The sequence below is a fragment of the Podarcis cretensis genome, assembly GCF_951804945.1.
Source record: "Podarcis cretensis genome assembly, chromosome: 14".
NCBI classification, from domain to species: domain Eukaryota; kingdom Metazoa; phylum Chordata; class Lepidosauria; order Squamata; family Lacertidae; genus Podarcis; species Podarcis cretensis.
In genome coordinates this window covers 8193134-8213506 of record NC_137183.1, presented here as the reverse complement: position 1 = coordinate 8213506, position 20373 = coordinate 8193134, and the positions used below count along the sequence as shown (strand labels likewise).

The following is a 20373-nucleotide window of genomic DNA, read 5'->3' as shown; positions in this document are numbered from 1 at the left end:
AAAAGAGGTAGAGATAGAGAGATTTTTTAAAAGTTGGCTTCTTTAGCCTTGCGCAGCCTCCCGCGGCTGGAGAGGCTGCGCAAGGCTAAAGAGGAAGCCAAGGAAGCGAGTGGGATGGATCGTGCTCGTTGCCTTGGCTTCCTCTTTAGCTTTGCGCAGCCTCCCCCGGCTGGAAAGGTTGCGCAAGGCTTTTCTACGAGGAGGGAGAAGGGACTGACTGGCCACGTCAGTCCCATCTCCCTCCTGGGGAAAAGCCTGCAAGAGCTGCGCGAAACTTGTGTGCGGCTTTTGGGGGTTTTTCCTGCCTGCCTCCCCCTTGCATTCGCTCCATAGGACGCACAGACTTTTCCCCTTAGTTTTTAAGACGGAAAAAGTGTGTCCTATGGAGCGAAAAATACGGTACCCCTGAAACGGGCCAAGATCCACTTGCCATGATCTCTGCAGGCCTAATATAGTGCAACAGGGTCCTGCAATTCCGCAGTAATCCCAGTTTTAGCCTGAAGAATGAGAAGGGGTTAAAACTGGGAGGAAATGCACGTGGACTGGAATGACCCCAGCATGGCAGGAAGTGAATCTGCTTTAAAAAACAGTGCAGAACCCTGCTATCTCTCTTTAGAAATCTGCTTCTGACTGCTGTGCCTGTAGACTCCTCCCTCACCCACAGACCTTGCTGCATTTATACACGTTGTGTCTGGCAACAGATTGTCTTGTGACGTAGCGCTCAGCACCAGAGGAAAGGGTCTAGGATGTTCCTTTTCTGCAATGTTTAGGTTTAATTGCATCCAGGGGTTTATATATGGCATAAAACGTAAAAAGGAAGGGAGGGAGGATTAACAAACGAAACAGAACCCCTGAGAAAGCCTGGGCAAACTAAAGCAGTTTTGCGTGGTCTGAAAAGAAAATGCAGGCTTCGCCAGGCAAACCTGCCTGTGAAGGGAATTCCAGTGACAGGGGCCACAACTGAAAAGGCTCTGGCTTTAGCTGCCTGCTTCGCTTTGGAAGACTTGTGGGACTGGATAAAGCATAACGTGGAGCCTCTGAAGTCTCTCTGAATAGTCTTAGTAATTGTAATAATTTATATATTAATGTGGGATGTGGGTAGTGCTGTGGGTTAAACCACAGAGCCCAGGACTTGCCGATCAGAAGGTTGGCGGTTCGAATCCCTGCGACGGGGTGAGCTCCCATTGCTTGGTCCCTGCTCCTGCTAACCTAGCAGTTCGAAAGCACCTCAAAGTGCAAGTAGATAAATAGGTACCACTCTGGCGGGAAGGTAAACAGTGTTTCCATGCGCTGCTCTGGTTCGCCAGAAGTGGCTTAGTCATGCTGGCCACATGACCCGGAAGCTGTACGCCGGCTCCCTTGGCCAGTAAAGCGAGATGATCGCCGCAACCCCAGAGTCGGCCACGACTGGACCTAATGGTCAGGGGTCCCTTTACCTTTACCTTTTATATATGAACGTAGACCATGTTGGAGTAGAAAGGTGATTTCAGACATGGTTAATGCAGGGATGGGGAACCTGTCACCTTCCAAATTTTGCTGAACTCTGAGGTCCCGTTGGGCCTTTCCAGCATGCCTTTTGGTCAGGGATGATGGGTACTTCGGTCCAACACCATCCAGAGGGCTCCAGGTTCTCCCCATCCCTAGGTTTGTGGGTGGGGAAGACATCCCGTGACAAACAGCACCCAGGGTACACCTCACTTTTGGGACCCCACGTGAGCTCTGCAGGGCTACTTCTTGAGAAAGCCAGCCAGCAGCTGTTGCTAATAAATCTCTCAGGACTGTGTGTGCTGCTCTCCAATTCCCTAGGATGCCATGGCCTATAACAAATTCAACGTGTTCCACTGGCACATTGTGGACGACCCATCCTTTCCGTACGAAAGCGTGACATTCCCAGATCTCAGTCAAAAGGTAAGTCAGCACAAGGAGTTTACCAAAGAATCCCTTAAGGACTTGGCAAGGGACTTGCACATGACCTCCCTTCTCACCCCTGCTTTTGTTTAGGAAATTCTTGGGAATACAGTGTTTGTGTTGAAACCTAATTCTTGTGCCCTTCTGGAAAACTGCAGCGTTGCGTGCAACTGAAGTATACAGTGGTACCTCGGGTTACATACGCTTTAGGTTACATACGCTTCAGGTTACAGACTCCGCTAACCCAGAAATAGTACCTCGGGTTAAGAACTTTGCTTTAGGCTGAGAACAGAAATCGTGCTCCAGTGGCGCGGCGGCAGTGGGAGGCCCCATTAGCTAAAGTGGTGCTTCAGGTTAAGAACAGTTTCAGGTTAAGAACAGATCCCCAGAATGAATTGAGTACTTAACCTGAGGTACCACTGTATTTCCTATCTTGTCCTGGTCTTGTTTGCTCATTGGGAAACTGCCTTTCTGGGCCTGGGGCCAAGGATCGGCTTGGTCAAGCATGTGTTGAGTGTCCATATCTTAGCAGGAGACCCATGGCTGAGCTCCCTGGACCTGCTCCTCCTCTTATAGAAGTATGGGATCATAGTTGGAAGGGACCCTGAGGGTCATGTAGTTCCAGCAATCTGCAGTGCAGGAATCTCATCCAAAGTATCCATGACAGATGGCCATTCAAACTCTGCTTAAAAACCTCTAATAAAGGAGAGTCCACAACCTCCCGAGGGAGACCGTTCCACTGTCAAACAGCTCTTACTGTCACCCCATAGAAAGAGGTTGTCCATCTGCCTTTTACCTGGACCTGCTAAATCATGGTGCCACTTGGGAGGAGTGGTAGATGCCACTGCCTCCTTGCTTACTGGCTCTCTGCCTGACAAGCAAAGCAAGTGGTAGACAAAAAGATAAAGGTAAAGGACCCCTGGACGGTTAAGTCCAGTCAAAGGCAACTATGGGGTATGGCGCTCATCTCGCTTTGGGCCGAGAGAGCTGGCGCTTGTCCACAGATAGCTTTCTGGGCCATGTGGCCAGCATGACTAAACCACTTCTGGCACAACGGAACACTGTGACGGAAACCAGAGTGCATGGAATGCCATTTACTTTCCTGCCAGAGTGGTACCTATTTATCTACTTGCACTGGCGTGCTTTCAAACTGCTAGGTTGGCAGGAGCAGGGACCAAGCAACAGGAGCTCACCCTGTCCCGGGGATTTGAACCGCCAACCTTCCGATCGGCAAGCCCAAGAGGCTCAGTGGTTTAGACCACAGGACCACCGGCATCCCTTTTTTAAAAGTAGGTGATAGCAATGAGGAACCAGGAGCAGCCCGAACAGCTGGTGAAAATGGCAGTGAAGGTACAGACTCCTAGAAGGAGGGTGTCTTTCCCAAAGAGTCTCCAAAGCCTGGAGTTGGTGCTATGCTTGTCTTTCTTTAAACTTTTGAGGGTGAGCAATATCTCCGCCAGGCTGAAGGCCCCATCTGCACTATACATTTATAGCGGTATCATACCACTTTAAACAGTACTGCGCGCCCGCCCCCCAAATCATGGGAACTGTAGTTTTTCCAGGGTGCAGAGAATTGTTGGGAGATTCACATTATCTTCACAGAGCTACAGTCCCCAAAGTTCTCTGGGAAAGATGGATTGATTGCTAATCCACTCTAGGAATTGTAGCTCCGAGAGGGGATTAGGGGGTCTCCTAGGAATTCTTAGCACACTTAACAAACTACACTTCCCAGGATCCTTTGGGGGAAGCCATGACTGTTTAAAATTGTATGATATTGCTTTAAATGTATAGTGCAGATGGACTAGGTGAGAATTTTGAATAATCCACTTCTCTTAAGGACTCCAGCCTAGACACAATTTTAACAAGACTTGTAGGGCAGTAAGATGTTGTGACTTTGTGCCTTTCCAGGGAGCCTTCCACCCTACCACCCATGTGTACACCGCCAGAGATGTGAAGACAGTGATTGAGTATGCCCGGCTGCGTGGGATCAGGGTGATTTCCGAATTTGACACTCCTGGCCATACTCTCTCGTGGGGTCCAGGTAAGAGCTGGCCTGCAGCGACCAGCTGAATGGCGTACTTAGTGGTTCTTGGAGCCAATGTATATTCTGAGTCTAGAGTTAGGATCTGGACACAAACAAAAACCACCTGGCTGAAAGAGGTGTGCTAGATGTGTAGCTCTTTGAGCCAGGTGCTTATATGACTCTTTCAGTGTGTAAATCTAATGTATTTAACATTATTTGTAACATCTAATTTCTTAAAAATCTGCAGTGGTACACCACAGGGATGTGTGCTAAGTCCCTACTTATATTCATTGTATACATACGATTGTGTATCATCTGACCCATCTACTGCAGTTATTGTTTGCAGATGACACCACCATAATGGGTTTAATAACAGGTGGAGATGAATCAGTGTATAGAGGGGAGGTCCAAAAAATATCTACATGGTGCCAAGGGAACAACTTGCACCTTAATATCAGCAAGACAAAGGAGATGGTGTTGGACTTTCAGAGGAAGAGAGGAGAACTAGCCCCGCTGTACATCGGGGAGGGCTGTGTGGAGAGAGTCTCTTCCTTTAAATTCCTAGGAGTTTATCTCAGTGAAGACCTTACTTGGAAAATCAATACAACCCAGGTGGTTAAGAAAGCCCAACAGAGACTGCATCTCCTCAGAGTATTGCGAAAGAACGATGTCAATCAACATTTGATGATCTCCTTCTACTGGTCCACAATAAAAAGTGTCCATTCATACTGCATCACAATGTGGTACGATGGTTTGACATCATCTGATAGGAAGTATCTACAGAGGGTGTCGAATACAGCACAAGATATTATGGGCTGTCCCATGAATCCGCTGGATGAAATAGCGGAAGATTGTTGCCTCAGTGAGGAAAATTATCAGGGATGATTTACACCCTGGCCGGCACTTTCTTGATCTCCTGCCCTCGGGCAGAAGATATAGAAGCATGATTAGTCGCACCAACAGGGTAAAGAACAGCTTCTATCCGTGGGCTGTTAGGCTGCTGAAAGAAAAGATAACAGGGCAACTGACTTTCAGGTTTGGTGGGTGTGCATCAGTAAATGAGGGGAATTAAGACTAAGAGAGCTGAGTGGGGGGTGCTCGTGTAATCTCGCTGTAAACAAGTTGTACAAGTGACAATAAAGTATTTCAATTTCAATTTCAATTAAATGTTCAGCAGTTAAAAGGCAATCTGCCCAGCGGGATGATGGTCCTTTCAAGGTGCCTTGATTTGTGTTTCATGTGTACTTGGGAAGCAGGAAGAACTTTCTTCCATACTGCTAGAATGCTTGAATGTAGGGATAGGAAACCTGTGATGCCCCAAATGCTGGACTCTTAATGCCCACCAACCTCGTGCAGCATGGCCAGTGATCAGGTCTGATGGGAGCTGCATATTGTGGTTTGACCCACTTGTTCTCGTGTAGAGCAGGGCTAAGGGATATTTTTTGGCTTTGTAGATCAGCTCCTAGTCTCCCAGGCCAAATTTGAAAGTTGGGCAAAGCCACTCACCTGTCGATCACCTGACGACACAACAAAGCCCTGAAGTCGGGAGTTCAGAACAGCGCTCAGAACTTCCAGAAATGTCAGTGTGGAGCTTCAAAGCACTTGAGGCTTCAACTTTGCCACCTGCCAGTTGATGGGCAGTAGAGCTGCCACCCACTTTCCCTTGTCAATGCACAACCAAGAGTGCATTTTAAGGCTCCAGATCGAACACTGGCAACCTCACATAGGAAATCAGGTGTGAAAGAGGATGGGCACGGTTTGAGGTTAACAGCCCCGCAGGTCAAATTTGAACCCCTGGTGGGCCAGGTTTAGCCTGTGGATCTGAGTTCCCCACCCCTGCAGTAGAACATTGAATGTTTTAGGCTGCCATCCTAACCCCATTCCTGGGAGCAGGCCCCATTGAATTCAGTAGGCCTTCCTTCTGAGTATCATCAAAACAGAATCACAGTTAGACGGGACCCCAAGATTCATCTAGTCCAACCCTACGATGCAGGAATATGCAGCTGGCCCATACAGGGATCAACTGAGCTAACTGGCAGGTATATAGATTCAGGTAGGTAGCCGTGTTGGTCTGACACAGTCGAAATAAATTAAAAAATTGTCCAGTAGCACCTTAGAGACCAACTACGTTTGTAGAAGTGCATGCACACTTCTTCAGATATATAGACATGGTTAGGATTGGGCTGTTAGTGAATTGTAACTTTCTGCATGCTATTCTTAGCTTTGCAGGTCTTTCCATTGGGTCCCTTTTGGCAAAGGGGACCAGTGCCTCATCTTCTAGGGTCACCCATGCAGAGCTTGCTTTTTTCTTTTGTCCACTGCTCCATGTGTTTAAGCAGACTCCCTGCCACCCCAATCCAACCCCTGCCTTTGTTTTTTGTTTTTTTTCTCATCTTAGGCATCCCCGGCTTGTTGACTCCCTGCTATGCGGGCCCAAATCCCTCCGGAAGCTACGGGCCGGTCAACCCCATCCTCAATACAACTTACCAGTTCATGGCCAAGTTTTTTGCCGAAGTCAGTTCTGTGTTTCCAGACTTCTACATTCACCTGGGAGGAGATGAGGTTGACTTCACATGCTGGCAAGTCTTGATTTCTTGGAGGGATCCGGAGTGGGAGTGACAGGGAGGTGGAAGGAGAGAAGATGGCTAGTTTCAGTGACCTGTGTCTTCTGGGATAATAGTTTTGTTGTACATGTACAGCTTTCTTGCTGTGAACCATAAGTGTTTCTTCTCTTCTCTTCTCTCCTCTCCTCCCCTCCCTCCCTCTCTCTCTCTCTCTCTCTCTCTCTCTCTCTCTCTCACACACACACACACACACACACACACACAGTTTTCTTGGGAGATGTTGTGAATCTTTCAAAAACTCCTCCACCCATCATCAGAATTGCTGAAACTCTGTTTGGTCCTCCCTTTCTGACTTCCCTATCCCATAAAATTGACTAGATAAATGCATCCACGCAAGCAACAAATCAATGACTCATATTTTTAATATGGAATTGGCTGATTGTGTTACTCCAAAAGAACAACAAGTCATAAAACAAGCGTGTGATGGGATGATGAGCTGCTTGTGCATAAAAGCTTAGTCCCTCAGGGTTTGCTCAGCTTAGCAAAACTCTGTCTTTAGCGGAGCCCTTAAGCATGGCTCCCTCAGTCGCTGGCAGAATCCGACAGTGGGCGTTTGCGGAATCTCTTCCAACATAAAAGCTCCTTAACGGAAACGCGTCTTCTGGACTCTCGGCGTGACAGTTTCCGGCGAGGTGTGGGTGTCCCTATAGGAGGTCCTGAAACCTCCTCACTGTTTTCGCTGGAAGTGTCCCAGAGCCCTTCTTCCGACTTCCTTTCCCTCGGAGCTCCTTCTCTCCCCCTGCTGGCTCCTTCCTCTGCTGTTAAGTCTCTCCTAACCTCCTTGAGCCCTTCCACCACCTGCTCTGATGGCAGTTCCCTGACATCCACCTCCCCTCCAGGGCCCCCTTCACCCCCTCCCGTCCCTTCCTCCATGGGCGGTGAGGATGCAAAACCCCTGAAAGAGCCTCCCTCCTCTTCTGAAGTCTCGAACACTTCCCTCCACCTGTTGCTGTCCCTGGCCCCCCAGTACTCCTCCTCATCAGAGTCTACTTCTTCTTCCCGCTCTGATTCCGGGAACCCTTCGAACTCCTCTTCCTCGTCGGTGGTGCCAAAATATTCCCTCCGAAACCTCGTTACAGACTGAGGTTTCCTTGGGAACCTTTGATGAAACGTTTCTATCAAAATCTCGTCATTGACTTCTTCTGCACTTAACCAGGTGTTTTCTGACTCTGGTTCTCCTTCCCAAGCACATAGCAAATTTCAAAATGGAATTTGGAGAACTCCTGGGCCCATCTCACTTGTCTCTGGTTCAGTACTCGGGCAGTTCTCCAGTATTCTAGATTTTTGTGGTCGGTGCGCACTTGGACCTTGTGTTGCGCTCCAATCAGCAAGTGTCGCCATCTCCGGAACGCTTCATGAATGGCGAGTAGTTCTCGGTCGTACACGGTGTAGTTCCTCTCGGATTTGTTCAGCTTCCGCAAGAAGAAGGCACACGGTCTCCACTCCGATGTGTCTTCTCCCGGCTGTAGAAGCACCACCCCCACCGCTCGGTCTGACGCGTCAGTCTCCACTCTCATGGGTTGCTGTAGATCCACGTGCAAAAGTTGTTCTTCCGACGCAAACGCCTTCTTCAATCTTTCGAACGCCCCCTGCGCCTCTTCCGTCCAAACAAATTTCTTCTTGCTGCTGAGACAATCAGTGATGGGCGCCGTTAAGTGGGCAAAGTTCTTGATGAACTTCCGATAGAAGTTTCCGAAGCCCAAGAACCTTTGCACGTCCTTCTTAGTTTTTGGTGTCTTCCATTCCAGTACCGCTTGAACCTTGCTGGGTTCCATGGCCAATCCCTTGTCTGACAACCGGTACCCCAGGAATTCCACATCTCTGGTATGAAACTCACACTTCTCTAGTTTCACCCACAGCTGGTTTTCTTGCAGTCTGCTCAATACCTCTCTTACATCTCGCACATGCTGTTCCTCGTTCTCTGAGTACACCAGGACGTCATCTAAAAACGCTACACAGTTTTTGTATAGCAATGGTCCCAGGACGTGATTCATGAACGATTGAAAACAGGCCGAGCCCCCTTGTAGACCGAAAGGCATAACGAGGTACTCAAAGGCCCCCAAGGGGGTGAACATAGTGGTTTTCCACTCGTCTCCCTTTCTCATACGTATCACGTTATACGCCCCCCTTAGGTCCAGCTTGGTAAAGATTTTCCCTTTCCTCACGCGGGTCAAAATGTCATTGATTCTGGGCATGGGGAAAGCCACTGGTTCTGACACTGCATTCAGGGCCCGGAAGTCCACGACCAATCTGGGTTTATCAGTATTTTTTTTGTCCACAAAGAACACTGGGCTGCCCCCCACTGCGCGTGACTCTCTGATGAAACCTCGCTTGAGGTTCTTGTCAATGAACTCCCTTAACTCCTGCATCTCCCGGTCTGACATTGCATACAGCTTGCCCACTGGCAGTTGTGCTCCTGGGAGTAAGTTAATTTGACAGTCAAAGGGTCTGTGCTGGGGCAGTTTATCTGCTTCTCTTTCGCTGAAGACGTTAACCAGGTCGGCGTATTGTCGTGGTACCTTCCCTTTATCTGTTACTTCCATCCCTGCTAGTGTGGCCTGAGCTCCTGCCTGGGCTTCCCCTTCCTTGCAGTGTGCCATGCAATGCGCTGACCCAAAGGAAACTACCCTCTGGTGCCATCCCACTAGCGGATCATGCAGTGCCAGCCAGCTCATCCCCAAAATAATGGGTGCTCCTCCCAAGGTGGCCACATTAAACGCTATCAGTTTGGTGTGTCTTGCCACCCTCATTATCATTGGGACAGTCTGTTGGTTAACTTCTCCACCCAACAGCTCCCTCCCATCAATCGTGGTCACCTGCAACGGGTTGCTCAAAGGGATAGTCTGTATCTGGTGTTCGGCTGCAAACTCCTTACTCCTAAAATTGCAGGAGCTGCCTGAGTCCAATAGCGCCTTTATCTTTAATGGGTGTCCATTTGGCAGCTCAAGCAACACCTCTATTACAAGCGCTGGTCTTGGGGGTTCCGGCGTGGGCACATTCACTGCTCTTTGGCCTGGCTGCTGTGCCCCGACGGTGGCAGCCAGGCGTTGGCTTTTACTTGCTCCTTAACCCCCTCCTCCTCCCCTCCAACAGCTCCCGCCATCCCTTGCCATTCCTTTCTTTGCTGGCAGACTCTGGCAAAGTGACCTGGCTGTTGGCAGAGAAAACATTTCTTGGCGCTCTTTCCCTCCTTCTTCCACCCTTCGCTGGGGTTTGAAACTGAGCACGCGCGCGCTGTTCCAATTTCCATTGGCTCTGCTGGCGGGAAATGCTGCTCAGGAATCTCTGGAATGCGAAAATCCCTCCAACGTTCCCCCTTCCCTTCCCGCTTCTCCAAAGCTCTCGCCTCCTGGCGTACTCCTATGGCCAGCACTGATTTAGTCAGCTGGTCCATAGACTCCGCCCTGGGCGCCCGGGAAAGTTCGTCCTTCACTGCCGAAGATAGTCCTTCTTCGAACAGCATTTGTATCGGTTCCGCCGACAAATCCCAACCCAATTTATGGATCAACATGGTGAACTCAGTCCAGTACTCACGGACAGATCGGCTCCCCTGTTTACACGCCATTAATTGTCTGCGCACCACTCCCTGCTCAATCTCGCTGGAAAACATCAGATCCATGGCGCGAAAAAACTTTCTCGAGTCCTTTAAGGCGTCATTATTCGCTGCCATCAGGGGCCTCACCCAGTCTTTCGCCCCTCCCTCGAGGTGCCCAATCACAAACGCAACTCTCGATTCCTCATTAGGAAAGTCATCAAACTGCAGATTGAGGGCATATTGCATCTCTGTTCTAAAGGCTTGATAGTTCCTGGGATCCCCCCCAAACTTCTGCACCAATCCTGGCACCTTCCTCGTGAGTGGGGTGGTTTTTCCCTTTTCTGCATCCTGAGCCCTCCTCTCCTCGAGCCTAGACGTTTGCAGAGCTAGCTGGACCTCCAACATCCTGTACCTTTCTTCCAGGCTTGGACCCTCTCCAGCTCCTCCCGCTGCTCCGGCTCCTGCTGGGTTGCTCATGATGCCTCTCCTTGCACAAGCTGCTTTCAGAGATTGTCGGATTGCTGTGATGGGATGATGAGCTGCTTGTGCGTAAAAGCTTAGTCCCTCAGGGTTTGCTCAGCTTAGCAAAACTCTGTCTTTAGCGGAGCCCTTAAGCATGGCTCCCTCAGTCGCTGGCAGAATCCGACAGTGGGCGTTTGTGGAATCTCTTCCAACATAAAAGCTCCTTAACGGAAACGCGTCTTCTGGACTCAGCGTGACAGTTTCCGGCGAGGTGTGGGTGTCCCTATAGGAGGTCCTGAAACCTCCTCACTGTTTTCGCTGGAAGTGTCCCAGAGCCCTTCTTCCGACTCCCTTTCCCTCGGAGCTCCTTCTCTCCCCCTGCTGGTTCCTTCCTCTGCTGTTAAGTCTCTCCTAACCTCCTTGAGCCCTTCCACCACCTGCTCTGATGGCAGTTCCCTGACAAAGCGCAATATATTTACATGCCCATCAGATACAGTCTCCCTTTCCATCTCTGTTACTTTCCATCAGACGACATATCCGGAGCATTTTAATTATAGATATCCACAAGAATGGCAGATTTTCCTGACCAGTAGGCATGCTCTGCCCATTGTTTTCAGGTTTCTTCCTGTCATCTGGAGTGGCTAGAATCATAGAGATATATAGTTGGCAGGGACCCCAAGGGTCATCCAGTCCAACCCCCTGTCCGTTCCACTGTCAAACAGCTCATACCGTCAGAAAGTTCTTCCTGGTGTTTCATCAGTAACTCCTTTCTTGTAACTTGAAGCTGTCCTACCCTCTGGAGCAAATCATGCTTGCTTAAAAAAGAAATCAAAATCAAAAGGGAATTTGCTAAAAGAAAGGGAGGATTCTACTTTGTATACTGCAGTTCATTGTGATTACGTACTAAATCACCCGATGTGTGCAGGATGTGAGGCCCATTCTTGTTTTTATTTTTGTTGACCCTTGGAGAAAGCCATTCAGAGCCTTTGGTGGGTGCTACCTGTTCTGTAGGGACGCAGGTGGCGCTGTGGGTTAAAGCCTCAGCGCCTAGGGCTTGCCGATCGAAAGGTCGGCGGTTCGAATCCCTGCGGCGGGGTGCGCTCCCGCTGCTCGGTCCCAGCGCCTGCCAACCTAGCAGTTCGAAAGCACCTCCGGGTGCAAGTAGATAAATTGGGACCGCTTACCAGCGGGAAGGTAAACGGCGTTTCTGTGTGCGACTCTGGCTCTGGCTCTGGCCAGAGCAGCGATGTCACGCTGGCCACATGACCCGGAAGTGTCTCCGGACAGCGCTGGCCCCTGGCCTCTTAAGTGAGATGGGCGCACAACCCCAGAATCTGTCAAGACTGGCCCGTACGGGCAGGGGTACCTTTACCTTTACCTTTTACCTGTTCTGTGGTTCTAATCTGGCTCCTCTCCTTCCCATGCAGGAAGTCTAATCCAGAGGTCCAGGCATTTATGCAGAAGATGGGGTTTGGCGAAGACTATACCAAGTTGGAATCATTCTACATCCAGAGGTAAGGACCGTTGCTCTCAATTGCTCAGGGCCTTTCACAGAGCAAGAGCTGTAGGGACTGCTGCCAGATGTTGGAAGATCACCCCGGTCTTCCAGGTGATGCTTCTCGTACAGGTGCATTCCTCTGCTTTTGGCCTCCCCAGGGAAACGTAAATAAAAAAATACTTGCAGAGACTATCAAAACTCTGATCTCCCACCACCTCTCCAAATCTCAAGATATTTACCTAAAGTCCTTTTTGGTTTTGCCCCTTTCTTGAACTGTTTGGAGAACTGATCCAAGTTAGGTTGCAATTCTGTACACACTTATCTGGGAGTAAGCCCCACTGAAGTCAGTGGGACCTACTTCTGAGTAGCTGGGATTGGCTAGAAGCACTTGAGCCTCTTCTTTCTCTCTCCTCCAGTTGCTTTGGCTTTCGGCACAGTCCCTGGAATGTAACCCCCACATAAGTTGTGGGCTTACTGTGTGGTTCTCCAATTTGTTCAAATAAGAAACTATGGTTACCACTTTTAGAACAAACCATGGTTTGAAGTTAATAGCCTGACATTTTCCAAAGCTGGTGATTACAGTTTTTCAGTTGGACCAGGTGGGCAACTTATTAATTAATTGCAGCTCGTGCAAAATAAGGAGCAAAGGTGCTTTGTTGACTCATTCATATCTTAGTTTATTAAGCTAAGATATGACTATCCAAGCCAGCTTTTTGAGTTGGGAGTGCAAATGAAAGAACACAGGAAGGTGCCTTATCCTGGGTCAGTGTTCCCTTGAGCGTCCGTCAAGGCTGCGAACAGCAGCACTGTTGTGGCTTCCAGTCCGCTTCAACTGCGCCAATCTGCTTCTCCCAGTTAGAACAGAGTATCTTGAGCAGCGGTGTGCCTGTGCAGAAGGAATCTCAGCCATGCAGTAAAACTCTCGTACAGCAGCTTCCTCTATTCTACAAAGCTTTATTGTACAGCAGCAAAACAACAAACCAACCAGGAGAGAGCAGAGACATGATGCTTCTCCTATCGCAGCCAAAACAGAAAGTAAAAACGTTCACATCACAAAGTACAATACCCGTATGCAAACACACCCCCAGTGACAGGACGTCATTCCCCTTGAGCTGTTAACTCTGTAAGCTCTGGGTATCCCAGTCAGACCATTGGTCCATCTAGCAGCTCTCCAGGTTTTCAGAGAAGAACCATTCATCACCCCTACCTGCAGAAGCTGAGCCCTTCTGCATGCAAAACAGATGCTCTAGCACTGAGCTATGGCCCTTCCAGGTACTTTGCCTGGAATATAGGCAAAGTAGGAATAAATGGGAAGGATGGGAAACACCTCCTTTTTTCAGTAGTTCTTTCTCTTTACTCCAGGCTGCTGGATATAGTCTCCTCCTACAACAAAGGCTACGCGGTATGGCAGGAAGTTTTTGATAACGGAGTGAAGGTGAGAAGGCCTCTAGGTGAATTTCCAGCTGCTGTGTCCTATTCACAACTTTCTCTCCCCTCTACCAACCAATATATGGATCTGCTTCTTGCATGGTGCTGCAGAAATTCTTCTCTCCCCCCCCCCCCCCCACTCCTGCCTTCTCTTTTATGTGGACAGCTGGGCAAAAGTCGTGGCAGCAAGATCTGGTAGCGGAGCAATTGCAGTGTAGGAAGAATGTTTGCATAACTGTGGATCCCTCTGCCCCTCTCCCCACCAAATGCTGCTGAGCAGGAGTGTTGTTGAATTTGCAACCTTCCCATATACAGTGGTACCTCTGGTTGTGAGCGGGATGTGTTCCGGAGCCCCGTTCGCAACATGAGCAGAATGCAACCCGTGTCTGCATGTTCATGGGTCGTGATTCGCCGCTTCTGCGCATGCACATGCGCGAGCAGCGAAACCCAGAAGTAACCCTTTCCGGCACTTCCAGGTCACCGCGGGGCGTGTCCTGAAAGAACGTAACATGAAGCGGACCTAACAAGAGGTATGACTGTATTCCTTCTCAAGGCAAAGTACCTGGAAGGGCTGTAGCTCAATGGTAGAGCATCTGATTTGCATACAGAAGGTCCCAAGGTCTATCCTCAGCATCTACAGGTGGGAAAGGGTGTAGCTTGGAGGGGTGTGTGGCCTGGGGAGGGTCCCAAGGGCAAGGTAGAGGGGCCTGGAGGGCTGCATTTGACCCCTGGATCAGAGGTTCCTTACTTCTGGGCTGGGTCAAGGTCGCAATTACGTTTCTGAGAGGCCAGAATAAGAGCCATTTCCCCATTGGCACATCCCCACCATGGTTGCCTGGGCTTCTGGCTGGACTGCTGTATCGAAGCACATCACTTGGGGATGAATGAATCTTTCATCACCTACAAGTCTCATCTTGGCCTTGCTGCCTGGGACCAATGGCACCTAGAGGGGCACTGATTCCTTAACCCAGGGCCTGCATGAGTTGGCAGCCAGCGGAGCTGAGAGAATATCACAAAAGGTGTGCTTGATCTCATGCGCTGCTTGGCTCTTTCTAGCTGCCACTCGTCTGCAATGCTGCTTCTCTCCTTTCTCTCTCCCAAAGCCGCTTTGCATTTCTGACCCACCTTTTGTTCTCTTTAAGCACTAAGCTGTTCTGCTCTTGCTCTAAAGAGGAATAGGTTGCCATTGTCTGGCTCGTTCAGGCTCTTCCTGTATTACAGGAGTGCCTGGAACATTGAGCTTTGCATGCAGCCTGTGTGTGTTTGGTCCCTTTGGCTCACCTTCTCCTTGTTTTATGTTCTCATTTTGTATTTTTCTGTGGTGAACTGCCCTGGGATCTCCGGATGAAGGAGAGTATAGAAATATTAATATTAGGAATATTAGTAGTAATAATAATAATAGTTCATACATATGAGCCAATCAATGCATGCATATCAATCACATGGTACGTCTGATTAAGCACATGCTACACATCTGATGAATGGTGATCCTGGGGTATCCCGGGGTGTGCAAGAGTGTTGGGGTGGGGATTTAGTCAGGATCACCGTGGTGGAGAAAGCGTTATCCCCTCTCTGGTTTCCTTATTATTTTTTCTAATTCATTACTGTTATCAATTTAATTTATGCATTGCTTCCCAAGGAACATGCCAAAGTGATTTATGATACAATAAAGGGACGCGGGTGGCGCTGTGGGTAAAACCTCAGTGCCTAGGACTTGCCGATCGTATGGTTGGCGGTTCGAATCCCCGCGGCGGGGTGAGCTCCCGTTGTTCATTCCCAGCTCCTGCCCACCTAGAAGTTCGAAATCACCCTTAAGTGCAAGTAGATAAATAGGTACCGCTTTATAGCAGGAAGATAAACGGCGTTTCCGTGTGCTGCGCTGGTGCTGGCTCGCCAGAGCAGCTTTGTCACGCTGGCCACGTGACCCGGAAGTGTCTCCGGACAGTGCTGGCTCCCGGCCTCTTAAGTGAGATGAGCGCAAACCCTAGAGTCGGACATGACTGGCCCATACGGGCAGGGGTACCTTTACCTTTTTAAAGAGATATACAAAACTCAAAAAATTAAAAAAATGTCTAGTAGCACCTATAGACTAAGTTTGTTCTAGTATAAGCTTTCATGTGCATGCACACTCTTCAGATACGGATGGACTTCCATTTCATGCAGCTCAGTGTGGTGCCTTCCATGATTCTAGATTCAGGTAGGTAGCTGTGTTGGTCTGACGCAGTCGAAATAATAATAATAAAATTGTCCAGTAGCACCTTATAGACAACTAAATTTGTTCTGGTAATACGCTTTTGTATGCGTGCACACTTTTTCAGATACCAGATATATAAGGTATATAAATATCAGATACATAGAACAGTTGCAGATATAAAAAGCAGTCAAAACCATTGCATATAAAAAGCAATAAGAAAGAAAGCAACTCTGCAGGTTGGAACAACAACAGCACCTGCTTATAAATTCAGTTCAAGTCCGGTGCAGATAGCAGCTGGGATAAAGATCTCCATTTAGAATGGCTGTAATTCACGTGGCGTCACTGTTGCGGCTTCCCATAATTCCACGGCCGCCCTGCTGTCTTAACTGAACGCAGGGCCCTTCCCTGGTCTCTGGTCTCTGACGTGCTTCCCTGCCTTGCTTCTCTTTTGGGCAGGTGAAACCTGATACCCTGATACACGTGTGGAGAGAGAACGCGGGGACATACCAAGCAGAAATGGCTCGCGTCACCAAAGCCGGCTACCGGGCTCTTCTCTCTGCCCCCTGGTATCTTAACCGCATCTCTTATGGACAGGATTGGATGGCGGTTCACCAGGTGGAGCCATTGGCATTTGAAGGTACGTTCCTGGTGTTGGCTTTCCTGCCATCTTGGGTGCTGTGAGGCAGAGAGGTTGTGAGTCACCAGGCCCGCAGGGTGTCAGCCCTTGCGTGTGAAGCCCTAAATGGCTTGCGACCCAACCACCTAAGAGCGCTTCCCTGAGTCTTGACCCCCTCAGGCCCTATGATTGGCAGGGGAGGCCCTGCTAGTGGTGGCACCACTGGGTGTTGCTTTGTTGGCACAGAACAGGGGCAGGGCCTTCTTGGTGATGGCTCCCCATTTGTGGAATGCCCTCCCTCATGTGGTGCGTGATTATTATTATTTATTAAAGATTTTATTGATTTACAAAAGTGTGCAATGCCTCTCTCATATTTTTTTTCCATGTAACATTTTTACAAATCAGTTTCATTTGTTGAGATATTAGGAAGAAAAGGGGGAAAGGCAGGAGATGGGTGGGGGTGCGGTCGGGTGGCGATGTTTCTATTTTACTTACTGTATGTAGGGTTTGGTGTCAGCATTGCTTGTGCAGGTTCTCTGCTGTTCACTTGTGTTCCTTTGGTGATGAGAGAGGTTGGGGTTGGTCTAGGTCAGGGGTCTGCAACCTTTAAGACAAAAGAGCCACTTGGACCCATTTCCGAAGAAAAAAAAACTGGGAGCCGCGAAACTCGTCATTATAAAAATAACTTTTTTGTCACTTTTTATTATTATTTCTTTGTTTGACCCCTCAGAATTACTCCTCCTCATAGAAATAAACGTTAAATTAACAAGTTACCTTTTTTTGTGTGTGTGTTCTTCAATCCCCTTCAAAATAGTGACCAGCGTACATGCCCCCTTTCAATGCAGTGACCAGCGTACATGCCCCTTACAATGTAGCGGGCGGGCGGGTGGGAAGGTGACGTCGGGACGGTGCATGACTAACGCACACACCGCCCCCATGCGACGTCACAGCCAGTACAGCGGCCGCCACAGTGGGGAGTGTCGGGGCGCACAATGCGCCTCCTCCCCTCGCTAGTATCCACCCCGGAGCCGTGGCAAAGGTGTAAAAGAGCCACATGCGGCTCCGGAGCCGCGGGTTGCAGACCCCTGGTCTAGGGTATGGCTGTTCATTTGTGGTTGGCTGTGGTGGTCTTTGTTTTCATGTGTGAGTGGGGTGGGTGGGAGGTTCACCCAGGCAATTGAAATTAATGGTTGTGAGGGTATGTGACTGTTTTTAGATGTTGTTAATGTTTTAGATGTTATTGTTTTAAATACATTTTTTTGAAGAATACATCTTGTTGACAGGCAGCCCAGAGCAGAAGAAGCTGGTGATTGGAGGAGAGGCCTGCATGTGGGGTGAATATGTGGATGTGACAAACTTAACCCCAAGACTCTGGTAAGATCAGCGGTCACTAAACCAGGCCACACCTTGTCTTGTCGGGGCACGTTTTCTCATCGAGGTCTTCCTTGAGCTCATTTACCTGGTTGGAATGTGTCCTTGACATCTCTGGCTTCCCAGCAGGAGAGAGGGGCAGCCAGGTTTGCTGATGATACTAAGCTGGTTCAGAGTTGTTAAAATACAGAAAAAAGAGATAGTGACGAGATGCAAAAGGACCTCTCCAAACGCGTTTAGGCGTTAAAATGGCAAATGTAATTCAGTGTAAACAAGTGTAAGGTAAAGGTAAAGAGACCCCTGACCATTAGGTCCAGCCACGGACGACTCTGGGGTTGCGGCGCTCATCTCGCTTTACTGGCCGAGGGAGCTGGCATACAGTTTCTGGGTCATGTGGCCAGCATGACTAAGCCGCTTCTGGCGAACCAGAGCAGTGCACGGAAACGCTGTTTACCTTCCCGCCGGAGCGGTACCTATTTATCTACTTGCACTTTGACGCGCTTTTGAACTGCTAGGTTGGCAGGAGCTGGGACTGAGCAATGGGAGCTCACCCTGTTCCGGGGATTCGAACTGCCAACCTTCTGATCAGCAAGTCCTAGGCTCTGTGGTTTAGAGCACAGCGCCACCCGCATAATTCAGTGTAAACAAATGTAAAGATCCCTTCGGGGCCAGTGACCTCAGGCCTGGGGGGCCATATCTGTCTAGCCCAGTGGTTGGCAAAGTTTTTGTGGCTTGGGCCGGTTCACAGTCCCACAGACGCCGCGGTGGGCCAGTGTGTGTGTGTGTGCGTGCGCGCGCACACACACATGCGCAAACGCTATTTCCAGTGTGGAGGGGGCGTGCGCAGCTTCCCTTTGGCTGCAGGAGCTTCCTGCAGCCAATGGGAAGCCGGCTAGCATCACAGAAGGCAGTCCCTGTTCTGCTTTGCACCAGTTTAGCGTGGCGCATGGGAGCCAACCGAGTGGGCAGCAAGGGTCCATGGGCTGGTTAAATCTTGGCTCACCTTATACATGGGTAGTGCTGAGGGGGGATGTGCGATTGGCTGCAGCCGTGAGTCAGAGATTCTCAGTGGCGATAGGGCGGCTGATTGGTGGTTGTGGCAAGGGTTGTTGGCAATTGGCTGCTGCTGCGACAATTGGGCGGCCCCAGCAATGTGTGCAGTTGTCAGCGTCCGTGTGGTGGGTGAGGGGTTTTCGGCAATCCCCCCCTTAAAAAGCTCCACAACTCTGGCCTATCCCCCCTAAAAAAAGCTCAAAAACTCTCGGCAATTTGCCTAAAAAAGCTTAAGAACTCTTAGCAATCTCCCCCCCATTTTCTTAATGTTGAGTCCCCAAAAATAGGGGGCGTCTTATACACAGAAAAATATGTTAAGTCTCCTCCTGCCCTGCCCATGTGTCTAGGCCTTTGCAATTAAGTCCCTGCGGAGGATTTTTTTCATTTGCTTTTAATATGTGTAGAGGAGATTCTTCTCTTGCCATTATATCTTGTCTGGCCTATTTCTATTTTTATTTTACTTCTGGATTGTGGTGGCCTTTAGCTTTAAGGCTTAAATGCCATGATTGCAATGGAGATGGCGGCCTCCTTCCCGCTACCAGATCCATCGTTGTGTTTGCTGGATTGATTTCTGTCCTGGACACGGAATGAATAAGCAAATAGGGACAATTTCCGCTCCTGTTTCCGTTTTGGTCAGAATTCTCTTGAGGGCTATGTTATTTTATTTCCTCAAGGCCTAGAGCTGGGGCTGTAGCAGAGAGACTCTGGAGCAACGCGACGGTCCGAGACCTGCAGGATGCGTATAGGAGGCTGGGAGACTTCCGGTGCACCCTCCTCAGGTAACACCCTCTGCTGGGTCCTCTGGGAAGTTTCGTTTGTACCCGTGGCTCTCAAGAACGGACGTGCAATGTGACCGTCGCATTTAGCCATGGAGAGTGAAAAGGGCCGGACGAACCTGTGAGCTGTAGCTGGATATACAAAGGCCTTTGTGCTTGATGTCCTGAGATTTCCATGTACCTCAGGCAGCAATCTTGTACGCTGGGGTGGGGAACTGTATCTGGCCATATGTCAATCACCGGCTGTGACACCAGGCGACCTGCTTTGGTCCTTGCACTGTTTGAAATCAAACCGTGTGGGTCAAGGCACAGTACATTGCAAACCTTAGCAACCAGCTGATTGTCAACGCTTGCAGAACATAGATTGGTGGTGCCAGAGCAAACCTGCTTTTGGCCAAGCCCCACCTGTAACTGCCTTGCTCCTTGTATTTTATGCCAGGCGCAGGGCAGGTGGGCATGGCTTGGTCAATAAGGTTGATGCTGTCTTGTGTGCCAGATAGGGAGACCAGGCAGGCCTTGTTAAGCTGCTGTCCATGTTTGACTGGGAATCATAGAATTACAGAGTTGGAAGAGACCTGAGGATCCTCTAGTCCAGGGGTCGGCAACCTAAGGCACATGGGCCACAAGCGGCCCATGGGGGTTGTTTAACCGGCCTACGAGCCGCTCCCCGAACCAAGCTACCTGCTCGGCGAGTCCCCGTGCGCTGTGCTAAACTGGCACAGCGCAGCACGGGGACTCACTTCCACGTCGCTGGAAGTTGCACAGATGCTGGAAATCGCAAGCGTGTGCGCACGATCCAGCCCACAGAGGGATCTCCACTGGAGTGAACCGGCCCAAACGAGGTAAACCTTGCTGACCCCTGCTCTAGTCCAACGCCCTGCAATG

The 20373-nt window shown here is 49.6% G+C and overlaps 1 protein-coding gene across 2 annotated transcripts in view; it reads left to right on the top strand.

Annotated features, from left to right (window-relative positions):
* The window catches only part of HEXA (hexosaminidase subunit alpha), a 34460-nt gene that overhangs the window by 5620 nt on the left and 8467 nt on the right, over positions 1 to 20373 (top strand). The window contains exons 6-13 of one of the 2 annotated variants that reach the window (XM_079953342.1): positions 1807 to 1908; positions 3817 to 3949; positions 6330 to 6510; positions 11980 to 12066; positions 13413 to 13485; positions 16129 to 16309; positions 17572 to 17662; positions 19387 to 19491. In XM_079953342.1, the coding sequence (XP_079809468.1) occupies positions 1807 to 1908; positions 3817 to 3949; positions 6330 to 6510; positions 11980 to 12066; positions 13413 to 13485; positions 16129 to 16309; positions 17572 to 17662; positions 19387 to 19491 (953 nt within the window). Of the gene's footprint in view, positions 1 to 1806; positions 1909 to 3816; positions 3950 to 6329; positions 6515 to 11979; positions 12067 to 13412; positions 13486 to 16128; positions 16310 to 17571; positions 17663 to 19386; positions 19492 to 20373 lie in introns of both variants that reach the window. The other variant, XM_079953341.1, reaches the window with a different exon arrangement.